The following is a 22,924-nucleotide window of genomic DNA, read 5'->3' on the forward strand; positions in this document are numbered from 1 at the left end:
GTTAGGAAGTTCTTACATAGAGTAGAATCTGCTTCTCTGTAATTTCCACCCTAGGCTCCAAGTTTAGCCCTCTGGCAAAACCAAACAAGCAAACAAGTCTAATCATCCTTGAATCCCACTGCCCTTCAAGCACTTGAAGAAAGGACTCACAGCCATCCTTCCTCTGCCGGTCTCTATCCTCCCCAAATGTCTCTTCTCTAGCCTAAATATTTCTGGTTCCTTCAAATTATCTTCCTATGACATAATCTCAAGACTTCTTCTTCCAGGACACTTTCATGCCAAACTAAAAGTTTGAAATTTGTCATTTCTCTACTTCTTAAACATAAGTGTCAAACTCCTGGCCTTCGGAATTCCAGAGTACAGCCTAAACAAGATTAAAATGTACTTGGAAAATGTTTAATAAAATAAACACAATACAATAAAACACTGGTAATGTTAATTTGTTTTTCTTTCTTTTTTTTTCTTTTTTGTTTGTTTTGTGGAGCAATGGCGGTTAAGTTACTTGCCCAGGGTCACAGAGCTAGTAAATGTCAAGTGTCTGAGGCCAAATTTGAACTCGGGTCCTCCCGATCCACTTCGCCACCTAACTACCCCTGTTAATTTGTTTTTCTAAGTCAATCTGTGGCCCACAGGGATCTCTTTCTATTTGAATTTGACACCACTGTCTTACAACACCTCTCATATATTGTGTCCCTTCTCTCTACTCTTAGTCACCACCTCCTCAGACCTAGGTTAGCATTTCTTAAAATTAAAGCTGGTTAGGCACTCCCTCAACACCATTCATCTGGACTATTACAATAGTTTTCTCATAGGTCTTCCTCTCTCAAGACTCTCCCCACTCTAATCGATCCTTCACACAAGTGTCAAAGTGACTTTCCTTAAGCTCTGACCATATTACTCTCCTATCCAATAACTTCAGTGGCTCCCTATTACCTCTCAAGATTTTAAATTGAAGGGTAGAGATTGGAATACCAAGAAAGGGCATAATGAGTTGGGATCTGGCCCTTACTTAATAGTATAAATGCCCAGAAGACAGAAATACAGAAATCCATGAGATATATCTAGACAGGAGCTTATAAGGAAAGGATCTTCAGACTTTACTGTTCTTCCAATCCATTATGAGGTAGCAATGCAGTGTGACAGCCAAAAATAAACACAATTGCCCCTGTGCTGCATTAACAGAGATGTAGATTCTAGTATAGGATAGGCAGACATTCAGATAGGGTTGCTGCTGGAATCACTAGAAGGAATATCCATATTGATGAGATTATAGCTCAACCAAGGACTTAGAACAAGGAATATGCTCTGATCATACTATAAAAAGAGTACTGTGTAATTTAAGATTCTAAATGTGGATTCTAATCTGTTTCCCCAGTTTTGGGGGGAAACTGACTAAAATCACTGATAAAACGAGTCTCAGTTTTTAAGGGTTTATTGGAAAATAGAAAGAAAAAGATTGAGAAACAATTCCAACAGCCTGGCATTCCTATCTTTCCTCAAATTTCCTGTGAAGTCCTCTGCTGCCACCACCACCAAGTCAGAAACCCAAAAGCCCCAGCGCTCTCCACCCAGGCTCCCTTTCCTCCTTCCTGTCTCCTCCCAGAAAATAGGAGGCTCCTCAAGTTGATTGGCTGGTAGCCTTGATAGACAGCACCCATGAGCAAACGTCATTTCCTGATGCCAAGGAAAAGCCACAATGTCTCTGAGGCATTTTCCTCATGGCAGAGCTTTCCCAGAGCAAGTCTCCAGTAGGTGGCATCATTCCGATCATTACAGTACCATATTTAGTTTGGAGTAGCATTCTATGAGCAAACCTGACAAAATGTAATATACTTAGAGAAGGGAGACCAGAATGGTGAGAAAACAAGACACTGTCATATGAAGGACGACTCAAGGCAAAACAACGTTTAGCGGAGATGAATAGACTTCTAGGGATGTGAGCCACTTTCTTTAAATGTATGAAGCACTATCATCCAGGGATCAGTACTAGGACCAATAGAAGGGATTATTAGGAAGATAGGAAATTCTTTATCTTGAGTCTAAATCTAACCATTACAGCTATCTCAAACTAGAATGAGTTCCACATCAATGGAAGTATTCAAGTAGAAGTGGGACACCCAGTTGTCTGGGATGTTGTAACACGGGCTCCTGTGCAGGCACAGGTCTGCCAGATGACCCCTGAAGTTCCCGGAACTTTAAGAATCTGTGAGTCTAGTTGTTCAGACCTGGCTACCTTTCTTCTTTTCCTAAGGGCATGAAATGGCCTGCTTTCTTAACTGCCCATCACTACTACTTATATTATTATTTCTCTGGCCCAATGGAAAACATAGCAATCTCACAGCTTCCTACTCTCCTGGCATTGAAACAATGAGAACATGGTTCTTTTGAGATTTAAGACTTTAACTTTTTGGAGTAACGGCAAAGGTGATAGAGGTTAAAAGGTTCTCTTCTATCTCCCTGACAATTCCCCTCAAACTTTCTTTTCAATTTTTTTCTCTTTTTCCGTGGGGGAAAAAACACACAAAAGCACATATAAGTGATAATAGTAAATGTTTGGGGTGTACAAAAGCCTGAAGGAAGATTCATCTATATTTTGGAAGAAATACCAGACTTAGCCTATACTGGGCATTTTATAAGAGGAGATGAGATAAGAGTTTGTGCAGAAAGTTGGAAATGAGGTAAGTGCTAGGTTACACATACCTTGAGACCCTGTTATTCTACTAGTACTAGATCAAAAACAAAAGGACTCATACATACAAAAATACTTGTAACAGAATTTTTTGATGTAACAACAAACTGCAAATGAAGGAAGCATCCATTAACTGGAGAATAGATAAAAACAAAAGTATAGTAATATGATGTAATAATATTATTACTTTTCAAAAAATTGTAAAAGAATTAGATTCAAAGAAACCTATGTAGCCTGGGATAAACTGAGGCAGTGAAGGGAGTAGAACAAGACTGATTTGTACAATTGAGCAGAGAAAAACAGGTTGGAAAAAATTCTCATCAATGCAGTGATCAATCATGACTTTGGAAGACATGATGGAGCATGCCTCCCACCTCTGGGCAGAATGATAACATCATTAGAGGTGTAGAAAGAGACATATATTTTCATACATGGACAGTGTATTGATTTGTTTTGCTTGCCTGACTATACTTATTGATTATAAAGAAGAGTTTCTTTCTATTAGGATTGGAGAGTTGGTAAGTACTGAGAATCAAAGAAGAGAAATAAAACGGTATCAATGAAACAGAAAGCAGAGAGCAGAAAGAAGTTCAGGAGGGGATACACAAAAGGATAGTTTGTTATTGTCATGTTAAATTTGATGCACAGCTTTAAAAACTGAACAGAAATAGGAGAACTGAACATAACAGAAATTTACACTTTTACGTGATTCCTTTTTACATTGGAATGTTCATATCTGTTGACACCTGCTAAGTTCATAACAAAAAATTCGAGGAGAGTACATAGAGTAGCTCAGTGATACAGTGGCTAAGAATAAAAGCTACAAATATTAGGGAAAATGGTCATGAGGGGATAATTTCCCTTCTGTTACTTTATTTGCCCATTTTACTTGCTCCTCTTCCTACTTTAACACTGATACAACCACCACACAGGACATCCTGAATTGGTCCCTGGAAGAAGTTAAAACTAGAGACTGGAAGTAAGGGCTGATGGCAATTCTTGGCAGGAATGGTATCAGCAATAGCCAAGGGAGAAGGGGAAACTCTGGAAAGTAGAGAAATCTCAAGTGGCAGCAAAAGAGAAGGGAAGAATATTCCTATAGGAACGGTGACAACCAGATGGTTTGGCCATTCTGTATCAGGGATTCCTTAAGGCAGGGATGTTGAGATAAGGTGTACATATGTAGTCAGTAACATAGGCATGTGTACGTGGAAAAGAGGCCTGATGAGGGGAATTCCCCCCAAGCAGCTCAAGCAGTTATCGGGAGTGAGACAGAATGGGTGACTACTCTTGGCCTTTTGCTTAGCTTCCTTTTCACAACTTCCTTTTATTTCAGGGCACTAAGGAGTTAAGGAGCAGAAGGAAGGAGATTTCTCCCTTTCTCTCCCCACCTCCCCCCAGCAGCAGTTGATGGTGACTTGTGGCAGAAACACAGGGCAAATGTTTGCACTCACTCTTGGGATACGAAAAGGCAGCACTGGGTCAAGCAGTTAATCAGCAAGCATGTGCTAAGGGAGGGGGATACAAAGACAAAAGTTTCTACCCTTAAGGAACCAAAGACAACCTGTTCCATCACTGGTAAAATGAGGGGGTTAGAATAAATTATCCATAAAGTTCTATGGTTCTATATTACTTTTTTTTCTTCTGAAGAATATTACTTGTAGTTTTGGAAAAGGTATAGAAATATTACAAATTTAAGGAACAAAAAGTGATCCCAAGTGATGTTGCCCTGAAGAGGCAAAAGTTCCTCTGGAATTCAGAGAGATCATTGGAGTGGTCCAAGTGGAAAGCAAGACTAGTAACAACCCTAAACAATAAAACTAAAACCCTAAACTACTCTTCTCCTCTTACAGTCTAGAAGGCATCAATATCAGTAAGAAAGTTATGGAGAATAGAACCATTGCAGGGAAAAGCTCAAATTAAGAACTAAACAAATAGATGTAGAAGAGGAAAAGAGAATCCTTCTCAAAAGCCAATAACTGAAATACTCCCTAACTAAAATACGAGAAAGGAATCAATTCTTTGTTATATCAATATTATTGAGTGGAATAAATATTCTAAAATAATAGTTACTCCCCATATAATTTGTGGTTTGTGAAGATTTTAAAGCCGCACGTTTACTTTCATTTTTTCTTAGGATTATATTCATATTGCTTTGCATTTCCTAAGGAAACACCAACTTCGAGGAGGGAAATGTAGACTAAAAGTATGCTGAGTGAGTAGTCTGGGATTTTTAAGAATTGCTTACACGGATAATCCACAAAGTAAATACATGCCAATAACAGATTTCACTATATAGCATGCAAGCACACATACACAAATGTATTATATAAAATTGCTTATTTTAAAACAGGCATTCATTTATTTATGCAATCTACCAAAATTGTAAGCCAAAAAAGATACAAAACATACCTCTGATAAAAATGTCTGAGCAGATTTCTGAGCTCCTACATGGAGCAGATATTCATATACATAGAGTGCTAACCTAGAAAATGAATAAAATATATTAATCATTGAGCAAGCATTTAAAAATTCAAACTCAAAGATATCTTATTTTCCTTTAAAAATAATTTCATTATGAAATGCAAGAGAAATATCTTTTCCCACATTTTATGGGGGCATTTATATTTCCATCTTTCTATATACTCCCACACAAAACATACATACACACATGTGTATATATAGAAACAATGCATATGTGTATATATAGACACACATATATTATGTGTCTTATCTTTCTATATATTTTCATGCATGTGTATGTATACACACATGAGAAGCAGCTTTGAGTAGAGTCTAAAGAATTGGCTTTGGAACTGAAAAGAAGAGGGTTCAAGTTTAGCCTCTGACATGCACTAACTGGGTGACCCCAAACCAGTCACAACTTCTGAGTGCCCCAGGCAACTCTCTAAACAACCAAGTTGTGGAGTAGGTACCAATTATCATTAGGAGGAGTTTCCTTCCTAAAGAGGACAACTTTCCTACTGATAAAAATCACAAATATACTCACATGTTTCTGAGTACATATATCCCCATATACACATTTATATATGTATACACAAATGGATGCATCTATGTATGCATTCATGTTTATAATACAGGCTCACGCACACACATGAATACTCAGAAACTTCTTCCTATTAAAATAACATATGAAGAAAAATGCAAAAATACAGCTCTGTGGGCAAGAAAAGTCATGATCACAATTCAGGTTTGTCTTTTCACTCACTCCCTTTATCCTACCTCACACAATATAATTTTATAAGTCTATGACCAATAATATAAATTCCCTTCCCTATATCCCAGGAAGTCTTTTATAGTAAAAATAAATCATTCATTTGCATAAGAATGTGTTGTGTCATGGAAACTTTCTAACAATTTTTTCTCCTCCAATTTTTTCTACGTATTATAATCCTTAACTGTTTGTACACGCGCATGCCAAAAATCTTAGTTCTCACTTATATGATATCCATTTTTATATTTGTTCAGCAACCTCCCATCAGTATCTAGCTTTGACACTAACAGAAATTATTGAATTTTATGAGGCACATAAAATATAACATAAATGGTATTAAGAAGATTTAGTCTTAGCAAACCTTGCTAAAGCATTTAGGAATTTTAGTTTGAAAATTAAATCTGTATACTATATTATACACACACACACACACACACACACACACACACACACACACCCCTTCTATATATGTGATCCATATATGCATTGTCATATTGTATATATATAATATATGTATATACATACACACACTCCATAACACATGCAAAGAATATTAAGTATTCTGTCTATACACATACAGTTCCCATTATCACGTGAACTCTTAATTTTTAAACTGTTCCATGTGATTTAATTTCAGTTGAGCTGTTAACAGAATATTATTCAAAAACCCAAATTAGTCTGTGGCAATATTTTTAATGATATCTTGGACTGATGCCCAGATAGCACACAACAGTTCAGTTTCTGCTACTCTGTATTTACCAATATTGAACCAGGTTTCTAGTAAACAATACATTGTAACAATTCAGTATAGTCGTACTATTTTTCCTGCCAAATGAATTTTTTATTATTAAAGACGGATGACATTTCTGTCTGAAATACTCTGCTTATAAATGAGTTGTCACACGAGTAGCAGAAAGAAAAGCTTTGCTCATTCCTTATCATCTATCTCCTTGTCATGAAGTGAGGTCTTCTATAAGTTAAGCTGATCTGTACATTGCTCTAATTAACATCCTGAGAGAGTGTCCATGCATCTGTCCAGTCAAGCAGCTTACTGCTCAAGAGTGGTCTGGTCTGTGGACACTGATGACCATAGATACAACCTCAAAACTGTTCCTCCGCCTAAACTTTTAAAACTATATATACATACAGCATTACCCCAGGTGGCATCATATTCTAGGAACAAAGGGACTATTTCTAAATTCTTTTTATTAGAATAGGAGCTAACATTTATATAGCACTTGAAGTGCTGTACAAATATTATAGGTACTATGATAATCCCCATTTTCCAGATGTGGAAACTGAGGCTGAGAGTCTAAGTGGCTTGCCTTGTTTGAGGCAGGATTTGAATTCAATCTTCCTGACTCCAAGTTAACATTTATTCTCACATTGATACCTCACTGCCTTATAATGGACTCTTCCCATTTAAGAAACAAAAAGTATAATCTGAAATGAAATGTTAAGTGGGGGTTTTCTCTTCATTTGTTTAAAGCAGCAGCCCCAATCTATGCCCCGTGAATCTAAAATGAACATCTAGCTCATTCTTCTCCAGGTTTTCATCTATGTCTGAGGACAAGGGGCATATTGTGTTATTATTGCCAGGAATTAATAACTGGTATTTATATAGCACTTTAAGGTACTTTCTTCATAATATTGAAGGTAAGTAATACAACTACTACAATCGCCATTTGGTAACGATTCAGTTGAGTCTGAGGTTGATTGTTTGGTTTGACATCATAGTCTGTCACTCAAAGCCAAGCCTTCTGGCTCGAAGTGCTGGTGCTCTTACTTGTCCCTGACTTCTTAACCTCTGGAGGGCCAACAACTTTGAACTATCTTCATCTTGTGATTCTCCTGAAAGGCAACATGGTGCAATATATGCAGGGTTGGCCCTACACCAGGAAGACCCGGGTATTTGAAAATGCTGCCTCAGACATAATCCACACATCTCTACATGTACACACAAGTGGCTGTGGCTGTATATATATTCATGTTTGCAATAAACTTATACATATGCTCAAATAACCAAAAACTTACAATACACTAGCAGACTGGTGGCTAAGACTACCTCTGCAACACTTCATTAGCAGTCTCCTCACCACTCACAGCACAAGCACCCTAGTTCAGGCCCTCCCCACCATTTCTTCCAAGACTACTGAAATCACCTCCTCATCAGTCTCCCTAACTCTCTCCAGTTCATCTTTCATACAAGTACCAGAAGAATATGCCAGACCATGCTCAGGAAACTTCAATGGCTCCCAAAACTACTCTAACATATAAAGTCCTATCGGGTTTATTACACATCACTCTTCTTTCCATCCGGACAGTGAGTATCGGGAGTCCCTCTCTCATCACCCAAGTTTTATACACACCCTCTTGACCTATGCCTCCTATAACTTCCAGAATCCCCTGGTTTCCTTCTTTCAAAGGACACCACAAACAGCAGCAGCTCAGGCCTGCATCCAAAGGGTGTTTCATATTAATATTTTGCAAATATTTATATGTATGCATGCTGTTTCTTTAAAAGCTCAGCTAAAACACCATTTGACTGAATGTAAGCTTTTTAAGGGCAGAACTATTTCATTTTTTCCCCTCTGTATCTCCAACACCTAGTACAATGCCTGGCACCAACAACTTGCTATATGCTTGATGATTAATTAATTTTCTACCTTCTCAGTGCCCCAGCCAACACTGGTTTTACATACCAGAGGAAGCCTTAGTAGAGGAAGTTTCCACATGAGAACGTTCTTCAAATAATAAAGGCACAGCTCAGGTTCCTCATCCCTCCTTTCCCATCCCAAAAGGCTTCTTATTACTAAGACAGACAATTAGACAGAAGTCTTTCTAAAACCTCTTCACTTTCACATTTTTATTGTATTTTCTAGTTTCTTCCCTGAGATCTTGCAAGTAGCATCCTGGAAAATACTGGCTAAAATAGAGTTAATTAGGTGGCTCAGTGGATAAAGTGCTGGACCTACAACCAGGAAGACTTGAGTTCAAAACTAGCCTCAGACACTATCTGCATGACCTGGGGCAGCTAGGTAGCAAAGTGGGAAAAGCACTGCCCTGGATTCAGAAGGACATGAGTTCAAATTCAGCCTCAGACACTTGACACTTACTAGCTGTGTGACCCTGGGCAAGTCACTTAACCCTCATTGCCCCACAAAAAAAATTAAAAAAAAAAAAAGAGAGAGAGAGAAAGAATCTACTATAGAAAGAAATGGCAAACCACTCCAGTCCAATATCTTTATCAAGAAAACCCCATGGATAGTATAGTCTATGGAGTCATGAAGAGTCAGACACAACTAAATAACAAAACCTTATATCCCTGGTTATTCATATTCTTTCCCACTATCAGATAATAGGAAATTTTAACTTCATCAGAAAAATATGTAAACATCTGAATAAACAACATAAATAGTCCAACTAATCTTTTTCTTTTACTCCTCTTAAAACTGAAATTTCTCATATTTTAACAGAACTTCAAAATATTTATTCTTATCATTGTAATAGACATATTGTTATTTAATCCAAATATCTTTTATAACATTTAATTTATTAATTTTTTCCAACTCTAAACAAGTTCAACTTTTAATTTACTGATACATAAAAATTTCTCAAATTCTGGGATTAAAAGTGAGGAAACACATAAAATTTACAAATAACTCACTGCATCAGCTTCATAAGCCTCAAGTTCTCTAACCTCAAATTCTTCTGCAGAATGAATGCAGAGTACCTACTTTTTCTGCTCTCACAGATGTGAAAACTGATTAGATCACATCTGTAAAGTACTTGGAATTTCTGGAAAGAAAAGCATGAGAACATAAATATAATTCATTATTGCAAAGAAAGAGCTATTCTATGCAAATAAAATCTCAGTTTTAGTCTAGATTTGATGAAGTAATTATGTTGATACCAAAGATAAGGAGGCAGTCTTGGCAATTTCTAATTCCTTTGAAACCTTCTTTTCAGTTAGACCTTAAAAATATTAATTCATTGCACTGCTAGAATCAGTGCAATGCATGGTATAACAAGGAGAAAACAAACCTTGATGTTTAAAAACAGCCAGAACCAGAAAAAAGCTGTTTATCAATGGCAAAACTGATATAAAGTAATCCACACCATTCAACTCCTATCAGAGAGGTAGTGGACTAAAATCCAGGATAAAATATGTCTTTTTTTTTTTTTTACACAAGACTCATGTGGTCATTTGTTTCCCTGAATCATGTGTGTTTTTTTAAACTTTTTAAAGTTGTTTAATTAGAGAGGAGAGAAAATAAAACATAATAAAAATAAGTATTTTTTCAAAAAGAAGAGAGCTACTAGGATTTTTTTTTTTGGTAAGGCAATTGGGGTTAAGTGACTTGCCCAGGGTCAAACAGCTAGTAATTGTTAAGTGTCTGAGGTCGGATTTAAACTCAGGTCCTCCTGAATCCAGGGCCGGTTCTCTATCTACTGCTCCACCTAGCTGCCCCGCTACTAGGATTTTGTACAAATTTAGAAGCTCCCTGGTATTATTCCTTCTACTGGTATAATTGAAAGTTGTTTGTATGGCTAATCAAACTTTAGGCTAAAAACAGACTTTAAAAAGATTCATTTTGAAGGCTAATATCACAAAGCTTGCTGAAACTAGCTGAAGCTTGTTATCTATTTTTTGCATCCTCAGTTCACTATTTCACTTTAATGACTTTCTCTAACTCACCTTCAATACTCTGCCCCTAGATCAAAGTGTGGAATATAGGAGCGGCACTCACAGCTTCATTGGTCATTCAAGTTATTTCTATCTCTATACATCCTTGTCTCCTCCCTTGAAAGGAGACAACCTAGTCCAACCAACTATATAAATATCAAGTGGTATTAATCATTAATATTAACGCCAATATAATCTACCCTCATTATTTGTATATTCAAAAGTAGCTGAGGTCTGCTTAGACTTGCCTACACTAGTAGTTTTGCAAAAGGATCCTGATTGAGGCAGCTGGGTGGTACAGTGGATAGAGCACCAGCCCTGGAGTCAGGAAGACCTGAGTTCAAATCTAACTTAACCCTCATTGCTGGGGGATGAGGGGGTTGAGGGTGGGGAAGGATCCTGATCACTATGTTCTGCAACCAACCACCTAGGGTCACTTAGAATCAACCTGTGGTTTTGGGTAGGGCCAGATTCTAAAGATTATCTCATATGAGGCTTCATTCCTCAAAACTAGAACCAACAATGAAACTTGGGTATTTTTTGTATGTTTGCCAAAGTCCAATTTGCATAACCATTTAAAAACCCTGTAGTTAGGTAAACTGAAAGATTCTCCTTATTAAAATCCCAGACTACACAGGAAGACATATTTCATTGGATCTTCTCAATAATCCTGTGAAATAAATAGTAAAAATAATAGTATCAATCTTTATAGATGAAAAAGGATAAAAGGCTCGAGCATTTCCTTTTAAACTCTCTTCCACAACCTATCCAAGTGTAAGAGGATTTATTATATGTTCATACTAATTAAAAGGAAAATGGGAACATCAGGTTCATTCCACAAAGACATCTTGGATTTATTTGTATTTTTATTAACTAGTTTAACAATAATATCTACTATTTTTGGAAAAATACAAATATCTCACATTATCAAATACAATCATCATTCTGCCTCTAAAGATAGAACAAACCCAACAGACCCAAACATGAGACAGAATAATTTGGCCTAAGAACTTTGGATTGGCATTGATATAAAAATCCTAAAGGTTTCACCTAAATCATTCAATATAATACTTAAACTGCTTGATGATTAATCACTACCTGGAACTATCAAGAAGATTCTATAAATCAGAGCATAGCATGGATGTATAAAAATATCATGGGCCTTCCTCCCAAGTGTATTTAGGGCCAAGTAATACGGATTAAAAAAAAAAATTAAAGGGCAGCTAGGTGACGTAGTGGATAAAGCACTGGCCCTGGATTCAGGATTCAGGAGGACCTGAGTTCAAATCCAGCCTCAGACACTTGACACTTACTAGCAGTCTGACCCTGGGCAAGTCACTTAACCCTCATTGCCAAAAAAAATAAAAATAAAAATAAAGTAGAGGTGGAATTATCAATAGAAAAATTCTACTGACCAAGATGGGGCAGGTAGGTAGTATAGTGGATACAGTCCTGGACCTGGTGTCAGGAAGACTCATCTTCCTAAATTCAAATCAGGTCTTAGGCACTTACTAGCTATGTGACCATGGGCACATCCCTTAACTCGGTTTGCCTCAGGTCCGAATCTGTAAAAGGAGCTGGAGGGGGCAGCTGGGTGACGCAGTGGATAGAGCACTAGCCCTGAAGTCAGGAGGACCTGAGTTCAAATCCGACCTCAGACACTTAACACTTACTAGCTGTGTGACCCTGGGCAAGTCGCTTAACCCCAATTGCCTCAGAAAAAAACAAAAACAAAAAAAACAAAAAAACAGGAGTTGGAGAAGGACATGGCAAACCAGTCCATTATCTTTGCCAAGGCAATCCCAAATGGGGTCACAACAAGTCAGATACAACAAAAAATGACTGAACAATAACTGATCAAGAATTATTGTTATTGGGGCAGCTAGGTGGCGCAGTGGATAGAGCACCGGCCCTGGAGTCAGGAGTACCTGAGTTCAAATCCTGTCTCAGACACTTGGCACTTACTAGCTGTGTGACCCTGGGCAAGTCACTTAACCCCCATTGCCTCACAAAAAAAAAAAAAAGAATATTGTTATTAATTCCTTTCAAATATCCTAATGTAATTATTGAGCTAATAATTTTTTCTAAAGAGAATTACTAAACAATTGCTTTCTATGTAGTGAATTTTAATGTCCTCTAAAGAGCAAGTTGATCTGAGATGAACATATAATCAATTTAAAGTTGTTCAGTGGTAGCATCCAATTATTTATGGGAAATTAATTGGCTACAAATATGTCCACCTTCCCAATATGTGTATGAGGATCATAGAAGCAACTAATCTTAATAAGAAGAAAAAAGACCACTAGGTCCAGGAGCTAATTAATCTGAGTTTCTAATCCCATCTTTACCACTTAACACATACATCATAACTTTGAGTAGATCACTGTACTTCCCTGGCTCTCAACTTTAATAAAATATACAATTCAATTTAATATACCTTTTAAAGCACCTTAAGCTAGGCACTAGGGATATAAAGATAAAATTGAAAAACAATCTTTGCCCTTGAAGAGTTTGCATTCTATTGGACTAGACTTGGTTGGATAACGATCTCACAAAGGTCATCCCAAATCTAAAATCCCAAGATTCAGTGATCTAGAAGCCATATCAAACATTACCTTGTATTAACAATTCATGAGAATTAAAACTTTTCTTTCAAAAAAAATTTTAAAAAGCCAAAACACTTTTCTTTCTTTATTTCAGCTCCACTGGGCCAAATTTGTCACAATCCAACTTGACTCAATAAGAGAAAGGCATGACACATGAAAGAACACACACAAGTAGAGTGAAAATAAAAAATGCTATAAAGATGTTAGGACACAAGCAAAATGGCAGGGTTTTTTCCTAGTAGAAGATAGACTAAAGCAGACCAACTATTTGACATGACAATTAGAAATGAGATTATAGGGGGCAGTTAGGTGGCACAATGGATAAAGCACCGGCCCTAGATTCTGGAGGACCTCAGTTCAAATCCAACCTCAGACACTTGACACTTAACCAGCTGTGTGACCCTGGCCAAGTCACTTAACCCTCACTGCCTAAAAAAAAAAAAAAAAAAAAAAGGAAAGAAATGATATTATAAATGAAAAAACAAAACAAAGCAAAACATCATAGCATAATGCTGCATTACCTTCAGCAAAAGGTTCTAATACCAGTCACTGCATGTGCCCAAGGACAATCAGAAAGCAAACAAGAACACTGGCTAAAACCTAAACTGAAGTGGACCATACATCTCAGATGCTATAAGGGCAACATCAGACTTAACCTTCTTATCCTACCTCCATTAAAGCCCAAACTTTTGTCTCAGGATCGAATCTCCCATATTCGGCCAGAAACTTATCAGTTCTGACTTAAGAAATCTCAAAGACTTCAAAAAATCTCAAAGGAACTGATATTACTAGAAAAAGACCAATGAAGTTTATGCTAGTCACAATGTAGCACAACAAATGAGTGATTTTGTTGCTGGTAGTTATGCGCGCGCATGCGTGTGTGTGTGTGTGTGTGTGTGTGTGTGAGAGAGAGACAGACAGACAGACAGACCTACCAACCGACTGACCCTGGGCAAGTAACTTAACCCTCTTTGCCTCAGTTCCTCATCTGTACAGTGAGTTAGAGAAAGAAATGGCAAACCACTTCAGTATCTCTGCCAAGAAACCTCAAATGGGGCCACAAAGAGGCTGACACAGCTGAATTGATAGAACAACCACCACCACTACCACTAAAGGAGCAATATTTCCTCCTAACCTGGAGAGATTTTATCACTGAGCCCAAGCAGGTGGCAGCAGAAAACAGTAGATGATCATAAAAAAGGTAAACAGTTCATCAGTATTGGAAGTATGAGTTGCCCTGGCCACATGTGCATCCTGACCACATCCCCCCCCTTCATCTATGTTCCATAGAGATTTTATAGACAGGTAGATATAGATATGTGTATACAGATATATGTGTACATGCACACATGTATACATGTGTATATGTTTATACACACACACATATATATGTATATGGTCTGTGAGTGTTCCTTGATTACACATGTTCTCTATATGTATGCCCCCCCATGGCATAGTAGCCTATGGCAGTGTATACCTCATGTGAACATAGGGAGAAGCTTTTCTTGTCATTTTATTTCTGGAAGTCCAACGTGACTAAATCTATTGTTTTTAATGTGTCCTCTCGTTAGCTGAAAGCTTATATGTATTAGCAGGGGGTTATGAGCTACAGTTTAGAGAATGTGCTAATCACGGAGTGCCTTAAACAAAGACTAGCTTCTCAACGTGTCCCAGGGTGTCCCTTCAAAGAAGTGAAAACTCACCAGACCGATGGAAAAGCAATGTGTTAACGGGACTGTGGAAATAGTTGGACTTTCAACTGTCATTTTTTGCTCCTAATGAGCAGTAGAGATATGGTACTAGCAAAAAAGCAGGACAATTGAGGCAAAAGAGTTGGGTAGAGGCTGTCAGACCTATGGAAAGGGGACATAAATCTAAGGCCATAGCAAGATTATGGAGGAAGAGTAGAGGAGAGTCACTGATTGACCTGGCAAGACCTATGGACTTCCTAAAATAAGAATAAGAGGCATCAGACTCCTGAGGTTCTACAAACCTTAGCTGGAAGAAAGAAAGAGGAAGACTAGCTTTGGGAGAGCCCATATAATGGCAGTGACCAGAGAACTGGAATCTACCATAGGATTAAGAGTTGGGAGGACCAGACTACCTAAAAATTATTTTATACAGCTAGAAAAAATAATAACAAAATTCATCTGGAAAAACAAAAAATCAAGAATATCCAGGGAAATAATGAAAAAAAATTCACAGGAAGGTGGGTTAGCGGTACCAAACCTGGAGCTTTACTATAAAGCGGCAGTCATCAAAACTATCTGGTACTGGCTAAAAAAATAGAGTGGTAGATCAATGGAATAGGCTAGGCTCAGGAAATGCAGTAGTAAATGACACTAGTAATGTAGTGTTTGATAAACCCAAAGACTCCAGCTTCTGGGATAGGAACTCAGTATTTGACAAAAACTGCTGGGAAAACTGGAAGATTGTATGGCAGAAATTAGGCATAGACCAACATCTTACACCTTATACTAAAATAAGGCCAAAATGGATACATGATTTAGACATAAGAGGTGATACCATAGGTAAATTAGGAGAAAAAGGAATAGTGTACCTATCAGATCTTTGGAAAGGAAAACAGTTTTTGACCAAACAAGAGATAGAGTATATTATAAAATGCGAAATGGATGATTTTGATTATATTAAATTAAAAAATTTTGTACAAACAGAAGCAATGCATCCAAAATTAGAAGGGAGGCAGAAAGCTGGGAAACAATTTTTGAGGCCAGTGCTTCTGATAAAGGCCTCATCTCTAAAATATATAGGGAATTAAATCAAATTTATAAGAATCCAAGTCATTCCCCAATTGAGAAATGGTCAAAGGATATGAACAGGCAGTTTTCTGATGAAGAAACCAAAGCTATCTATTCCCATATGAAAAAATGCTCTAAATCTCTAATGATTAGAGAGATGCAAATTAAAACAATTCTGAGGTACCACCTGACACCTATCAGATTGGCTAAAATGACAAAAAAGGAAGATAATAAATGTTGGAGAGGCTGTGGGAAAACTGGAACACTAATGCATTGTTGGTGGAGCTGTGAGCTGATCCAACCATTCTGGAGAGCAATTTGGAATTATGCCCAAAGGGCGATAAAGCTGTGCATACCCTTTGACCCAGCAATCCCACTTTTAGGTCTTTTGCCCAAAGAAATCATGGAAGGGGGAAAGGGACCCACATGTACAAAAATATTTATAGCTGCTCTTTACGTGGTAGCAAGGAATTGGAAGTTGAGGGGGTGCCCATCAATTGGGGAATGGCTGGACAAGTTGTGGTATATGAATACAATGGAATACTATTGTGCTGTAAGAAATGATGAGCAGGAAGAGTTCAGAGAAACCTGGAGGGTCTTACGTGAGCTGATGATGAGTGAGATGAGCAGAACCAGAAGAACATTGTACACAGTATCATCAACATTGAGTGTTGACCTACTGTGATGGACTATATTCTTCTCACCAATGCAATGGTACAGAAGAGTTCCAGGGAACTCATGATAGAAGAGGATCTCCAAATCCAAGAAAAAGAAAGAAAGAAAGAACTGTGGAGTATAGATGCTGATTGAACCATATTATTTCTTTTGTTTTGGGTGCTGTTGGTTTTTTTTTTCTATTTTGAGGTTTTGCATCACTGCTCTGATTCTTTCTCTTGTAACAGGATTAATGCAGAAATAGGATTAATGTTATTATGTGTATATATATATGTGTGTGTATATATATATATCTATATGTATATGTATAGAGATATATAGATATAACCTATATCAGATTACCTGCTGTCTAGGGGAGGGGGGAGGGAGGGGAGGGAGGGAGAAAAATCTGAAATTGTAAAGCATGTATAAACAAAAGTTGAGAACTATCTTTACATGTAACGGAAAAAATAAAATACCTCATACATTAAAAAAAAAAAAGAACCATAGAACAGTAAAAAAAAAAAAGAGTTGGGAGGACTCCAGGGCTACTATGGTACAGGCATTAAAAAGAGAAGGCAGGAATCTGGATGAGGGAAGTCTAGCAACATATGTGGCACAGTGTATAGAATACTGGACTTGGAGTCAAGATGACCTCAATTCAAATCTGACCTCAGATACTAATTAGGTGACCCTGGCAAGTCACTTCATATCTCTCTGCCTCAGTTTCCTCATGTGTAAAATGAAAATAATGAGAACCTATCTCCCAAGGTTACTGTGAGAATAAAATGAAATTATATTTGTAAAGTACTTTGCAAATCTTAAATTGCTTTAGAAATGTTAGTTATTGGGGCAGTTAGGTGGCACAGTGGATAGAGTACCGGCCCTGGAGTCAGGAGGACCTGAGCTCAAATCTGGCCTCAGACACTTGACACTTACTAGCTGTGTGACCATGGGCAAGTCACTTAATCCCAATTGCCTCACCCAAAAAACCAAAAACAAAACAAAGAAATGTTAGTTATCATCACCATCACCATCATTCCATCTTAGAAGAGCAAGGGGTTCTTTCCATTTCCTGCTTTTTCCACAAATCCTATTTATTTTGCTTTCTATCTCCTCTTTCCTTCAATTAAATATTCTTTTATTTCTTCACTTTTCTTTTTCTTCTACTTGCCCTTTCCTCCTTGCTCGGCATTTGCTATTCTCCTCTCCCTCTTTTTTTAAAAAAATGTCTCTGTCCTTTCTTCCTTTCTCTTATCATTCCCTGGCCTCCACTCTGCAAAGGGTAAACTGAAATATGGTCCTAATATCCTTATCACATATATTAATCCTTTCATTCAGTTCAACAAGTACTTATTGAATACCTTCTATATAGCCAGCACTGTGTTAGCACACAAAAAGTGTAATTCAATAACATCCCCTTCCCCTTCTCAAGGAGTTTATAATCTAGTTAGGGAAAAAAGAAGCTTTTTTTTTTCAGAACACAAAAGAAAACAGGGCACTATATAACCAAATCTCAATAGAATGTGTAGGAAATAGGGGCAGCTAGGTAGTACAGTGAATAAAGCACCAGCCCTGGAGTCAGGAGTACCTGAGCTCAAATCTGGCCTCAGACACTTGACACTTACTAGCTGTGTGACCTTGGCAAGTCACTTAACTCTAATTGCCTCACTAAAAAAATAAAAATAAAAAAAAAAAGAATGTGTAGGAAAAAATGCTATAGGCGGTACTGTCGCTAACATTTTTCACACCTGAGACAAACTTCATAAAACAGGACAAAAGGTAAACAGCATGAAGAGCTTCCTCAAATAAACTTTAAAAAGAAAAATTCTGCTGCAAGACTAGAGGGCACATGGAGGCTACTTAACTGTAGGAGGGAAGAAAGTAGAGAAGAGTTCATCTGAAGTGTGGCCACCTGGGGGCAAAGTGTGAGCCATATGGACACTCAATTTTAACTAATTCTTTTTGCTAACTAGGCGCTAAGATCAATTGTTCGTGCTGTTAAAATCCAAGCTGGTTAGCACCCTCTCGATTTCCATGAACTGAGAGAAAAGACTGGTCATCCAGGCCTAGTAAAAGTGCTGACTAACTGATGCGTGAGACCATGAATAGTCAGAGAAAATTTCAAAAAGGGGGAGTACTTAAGCGGGATCATAAAGGACGCATAAAATTTGAATAAGCAGATTGGAGGGGAGAGTAAGAATTGTAGACAGGCTCATGTAATAACATGAGCAAGTGCCATAGAGACAGAAAGGAACGGAGTCTGTTTGAGGGAAATTCAAGAGATCAGAGAAGAGGATTTGTCACCAGGGAATGGTCAAAGAAAAGGGTGAATAGCTGTGTATGTATGATCTTGAGTCTCAGGCAGAAGAATGTAGACTTTATCTCAGAGGCACTGTAAAGCTATGAAGTGCTGTTTTAGGCATCTGAGTCTAGGGGCAGAATGTACTGTAATTGGGGGCAGCTAGGTGGCGCAGTGGATAGAGAACTGGCCCTGGAGACAGGAGTACCTGAGTTCAAATCCGGCCTCAGACACTTAACACGTACTAGCTGTGTGACCCTGGGCAAGTCACTTAACCTCCACTGCCCCACCAAAAAAAAAAAAAAAAAGATGAATTGGAGAGGAGAAGATACTTGAAGCAGGTGTAATGGAAGGATCACCCAATGAGAGTCTAATCCTTGGAGGACAGGGCAATATATCCTGTGGCATGCTCATCTATGTAGCTGCTTGGGGAGCCAGCTTCTAGAGATTGGGGATGGTTAAGTAGTCCCTGACTTTTTCCTAATGGCTTACTACATCTTGACCAAAAGCCTTCTAATTGGCTGCTGAGTCAGAACAGAGTGTGCATTTAGGAAGTATGCATACAAAAGGCTCAAACAGACATTCTTTTTCTCCTTTCCTTGACAGCTTTCATAGGAGGAAAGAGGTGATCCTGCAGCTGGAGGGAAAATTGGTGGAGACAGTTCCCAGGCAGTGATCTGCTGCTGGCTGCAGTATCTCCCCACCAAGGAGCCCCTGGTGTGGCCATGACCACAGAGTGTTGATGTCTCTTTTTGTCCCTATGTATAGTATTCCTTCCTGATCTTAGGTGAATGAATATCATGGATAAACAGAACAGAACAGGTTACAACCCTGAAAGCTTCAAAAAATTGGAAGGGCCACCACAAATCCCCTCATCATGGGCTGAGTTAGCAAGACTAGCCAAGTGCAGTGAGGAGCCTTTCCTGAGGAAGAACCTGCTTGAGGCAGCCCAGCAGTGACCTGATCAAGGAGTCAAGAAGACACTGCTTCTTCCAAGCCAGATGTAAACTTAGTGAGTATTCCTCAAAAAGAGAAAAGGACTTAAAAGGATCTGAGGTACACCTCAACCACAGAACCCATCCAGCTACCCCTACAATGGAGGCAAGGCATTGTTTTATAGTGACCATTTTGAGTGCATTCTCCCCAGGCACTGAATACATTTGTAGAGGAGAAAGATTAGGGAAGATATTTATACTCCAGTCCTTCTTATATATTCGGGGGGGGGGGGGATTGAGGTTAAGTGACTTGCCCAGGGTCACACAGCTAATAAGTGTCAAATGTCTGAGGTCAGATTTGAACTCAGGTCCTCCTGAATCCAGGGCCGGTGCTTTATCCATTGCACCACCTAGCTGTCCCCCTTGTTATATATTCTCAATAAACATTCCTTTGTAAAAGTAAACTGATAGGGGGTGCATCTAGGTGGCATAGTGGATACAGCAGCAGCCCTGGATTCAGGAGGACCCAAGTTCAAATTCTGCCTCAAACATGTGACACTAGCTGTGTGACCCTGGGCAAGTCACTTAACCCTCACTGGCCCACAAAAAAAAAAAAGTAAACTGATGTTTAGAAGTTGATTGATACTGGGAAACTGGTCAACTGCTATGAGAGGCCTGCTGGTCAGGGGCTCATGAGTGAGGGTACCACAAGCACTCCAAATCCCTAAAGGTTACCACTAGAACCTGAGGGGAGAAATAAGATCAGTGGATTTGACTTATAGTGTGAATATGAATTGGGAGAATAAGCCTAGAATTCAAGCTACAAATTTTATAGAAAATAGAAAGTAACTGAACAGTGGTAGCAAAACCCATCAAAATAAACTATATCGTCTCATAATGTTAAGTACTTGTTGGACAATAGTTTTGAACCTTGAGTTTAGGAAGGTTAACAATTATAGAACAAAGTTTGGTTAAGCAGTTTCTCATTGTGATTTCCCCACAGAGTTGCTCCAATCATTCTATCAGTCATGCCAGGAGTATCTTATAGTAAGGGTGACGAGTTTGGGTTTTTGTTGTTGTTTTTTAAGTAAGCAGCCTTTTTCCAGATATAAAAAAGATAACCTTTGATACGGAACAGGATAAATTCTGTTCCACACGCAGGTATTAAAGGACCTAAGTTGAAAAGGAATACTGTTCTGCTCTGCTATTATCTTCATGTTAGTAAGGTTGCTGGCATTGAGGGCTTGTTATTTAAGAGGGAACAAATAGTTCCTCACACGGGCCCTAGGGAACTTGAACCTTTCAAAGAGGGTATTCATAATTTCCACCAGAATAGAATCCCAGTATTCTTTCTACATTTATTTGCCAGGAAATGACACAGTATTGTTTTTAATAAATCATAGAACAGGATTCTTCAATCCTTAGAGCATCTCTCTGGCAGAGGAGGTGAATCTTAGCTGTGGACACCGGGTAAGTGTCAGCTACTGTATAAGAAGCAACATCTAAGGTTGTAAAAATGCGATCTGACTGTGTTCATTTTTTTTTCTGCAAAGAATGATCAATGTTTTACAAATTAAATAATGTTGGATTTTAGGTTATTCTGGAGGCCATCTTGTTCAACTAGATGGTTAATGACCCAATTATCAATTAACATTTACTGAGGGCATACACCACAATAGACTTAAGTTTTATTGCTCTAACTTAACAGAAGCTTAGGCCAGACAACTTCAAGAAGGCCTAATTAGCTTTAATGGTGACTACAGTTTTAATTCATACATTACATTGTGTTTGGTGAGATACAGTAACTTACATTCACCAAATTTTAAAAGGATGTATAAAATTATAGAATTTGAATTAGAAGCAACTTCAGGAGCCAATTAAGCATCATTCATTCAAAAAGAATTTGTAAAAGTGCCTACTATGTGCTAAGGTCCTCAAAGTCTATCAGATTACACTATGAGTACTTGATATTTTAATAATTAATGAATGAAAAACTATAAAAGCAGTCTTTGTTTTTTAAAAAGTAGATAAAAGAAACTTCTACAATTGAAATTATAGAATATGTAATTTGTTCTAATTTTCAAGCTATTACCAATCACAGATATTCTAAATTCAGCTCAACAATCCTACAAAACTGTCTACACACACACACACACACACACACACACACACACACACTCTCTCTCTCTCTCTCTCTCTCTCTCTCTCTCTCTCTCTCTCTCAGGACTGTCTGAGGAGCTATCAGAAAAAGAACTATCTTTACCTTGTCCATCTGGCCACAATCTATTCACAATAAGCCTAGGAAGTGAAATAAAAAATAGAAACCAAAAAGCAGGACAAGGAAATTTGTGATAGCTAAAATCCAACCTAAATTGAAGAAGCCAAATGTCTCCAACTACAGAACTCATAACTATTTATGGGGAAAAAAACCAAACATGGATATAAATTATGTAGAATGTATTCCAAAAGTACACTTTTACCCATCCAAGATAACCCCTCGTTTACAAATCTATTCCTCAGGTACAAATTCTGTAAGATGTGCAATTTTGCGTCACTAGAACAAACGAACACACACACACACACACACACACACACACACACACACAGAGGACAATAGTATTGTGATCTATTGCTTCATTCATGAGTGCCCTTTTACCATAGCTGATGGCAAAATCAACTTCCCTAAATCTTTTAGGGGTATTCTACCACTGGAAGGCATTGGCTTTGGAGGCTTTCCTCTAGTTTTGTTTTTTTTTTCTTTTTTTTTTTTTTTTGGTGAGGCAATTGGGGTTAAGTGACTTGCCCAGGGTCACACAGCTAATAAGTGTTAAGTGTCTGAGGCTGAATTTGAACTCAGGTCCTCCTGAATCCAGGGCCAGTGCTCTTAGTTTTGTTTTTGACAGTCAAAGCCCATGCACAAAGCTCACGTGCTTTTACTCCTAAGAGAGCTCTTCTGCCATCACTTATAACCCATCTACTCTCAACTGATCCACATTTCGTATAAGTTACATTTTCTGTTATCCAGACCTAAAGCAGAGAAGCATAGCAACCATGGGA

The 22,924-nt window shown here is 38.0% G+C and overlaps 1 protein-coding gene across 4 annotated transcripts in view; it reads right to left on the reverse strand.

Moving 5' to 3' along the window:
* The window catches only part of SSBP2 (single stranded DNA binding protein 2), a 417,804-nt gene that overhangs the window by 276,391 nt on the left and 118,489 nt on the right, over positions 1-22,924 (reverse strand). For all 4 annotated transcript variants that reach the window (XM_043988504.1, XM_043988494.1, XM_043988488.1 and 1 more), the window contains exon 2: positions 5,102-5,174. In XM_043988504.1, the coding sequence (XP_043844439.1) occupies positions 5,102-5,174 (73 nt within the window). The remainder of the gene's footprint in view (positions 1-5,101; positions 5,175-22,924) is intronic.

This window comes from Dromiciops gliroides, chromosome 1, assembly GCF_019393635.1.
Source record: "Dromiciops gliroides isolate mDroGli1 chromosome 1, mDroGli1.pri, whole genome shotgun sequence".
Lineage (NCBI taxonomy): Eukaryota > Metazoa > Chordata > Mammalia > Microbiotheria > Microbiotheriidae > Dromiciops > Dromiciops gliroides.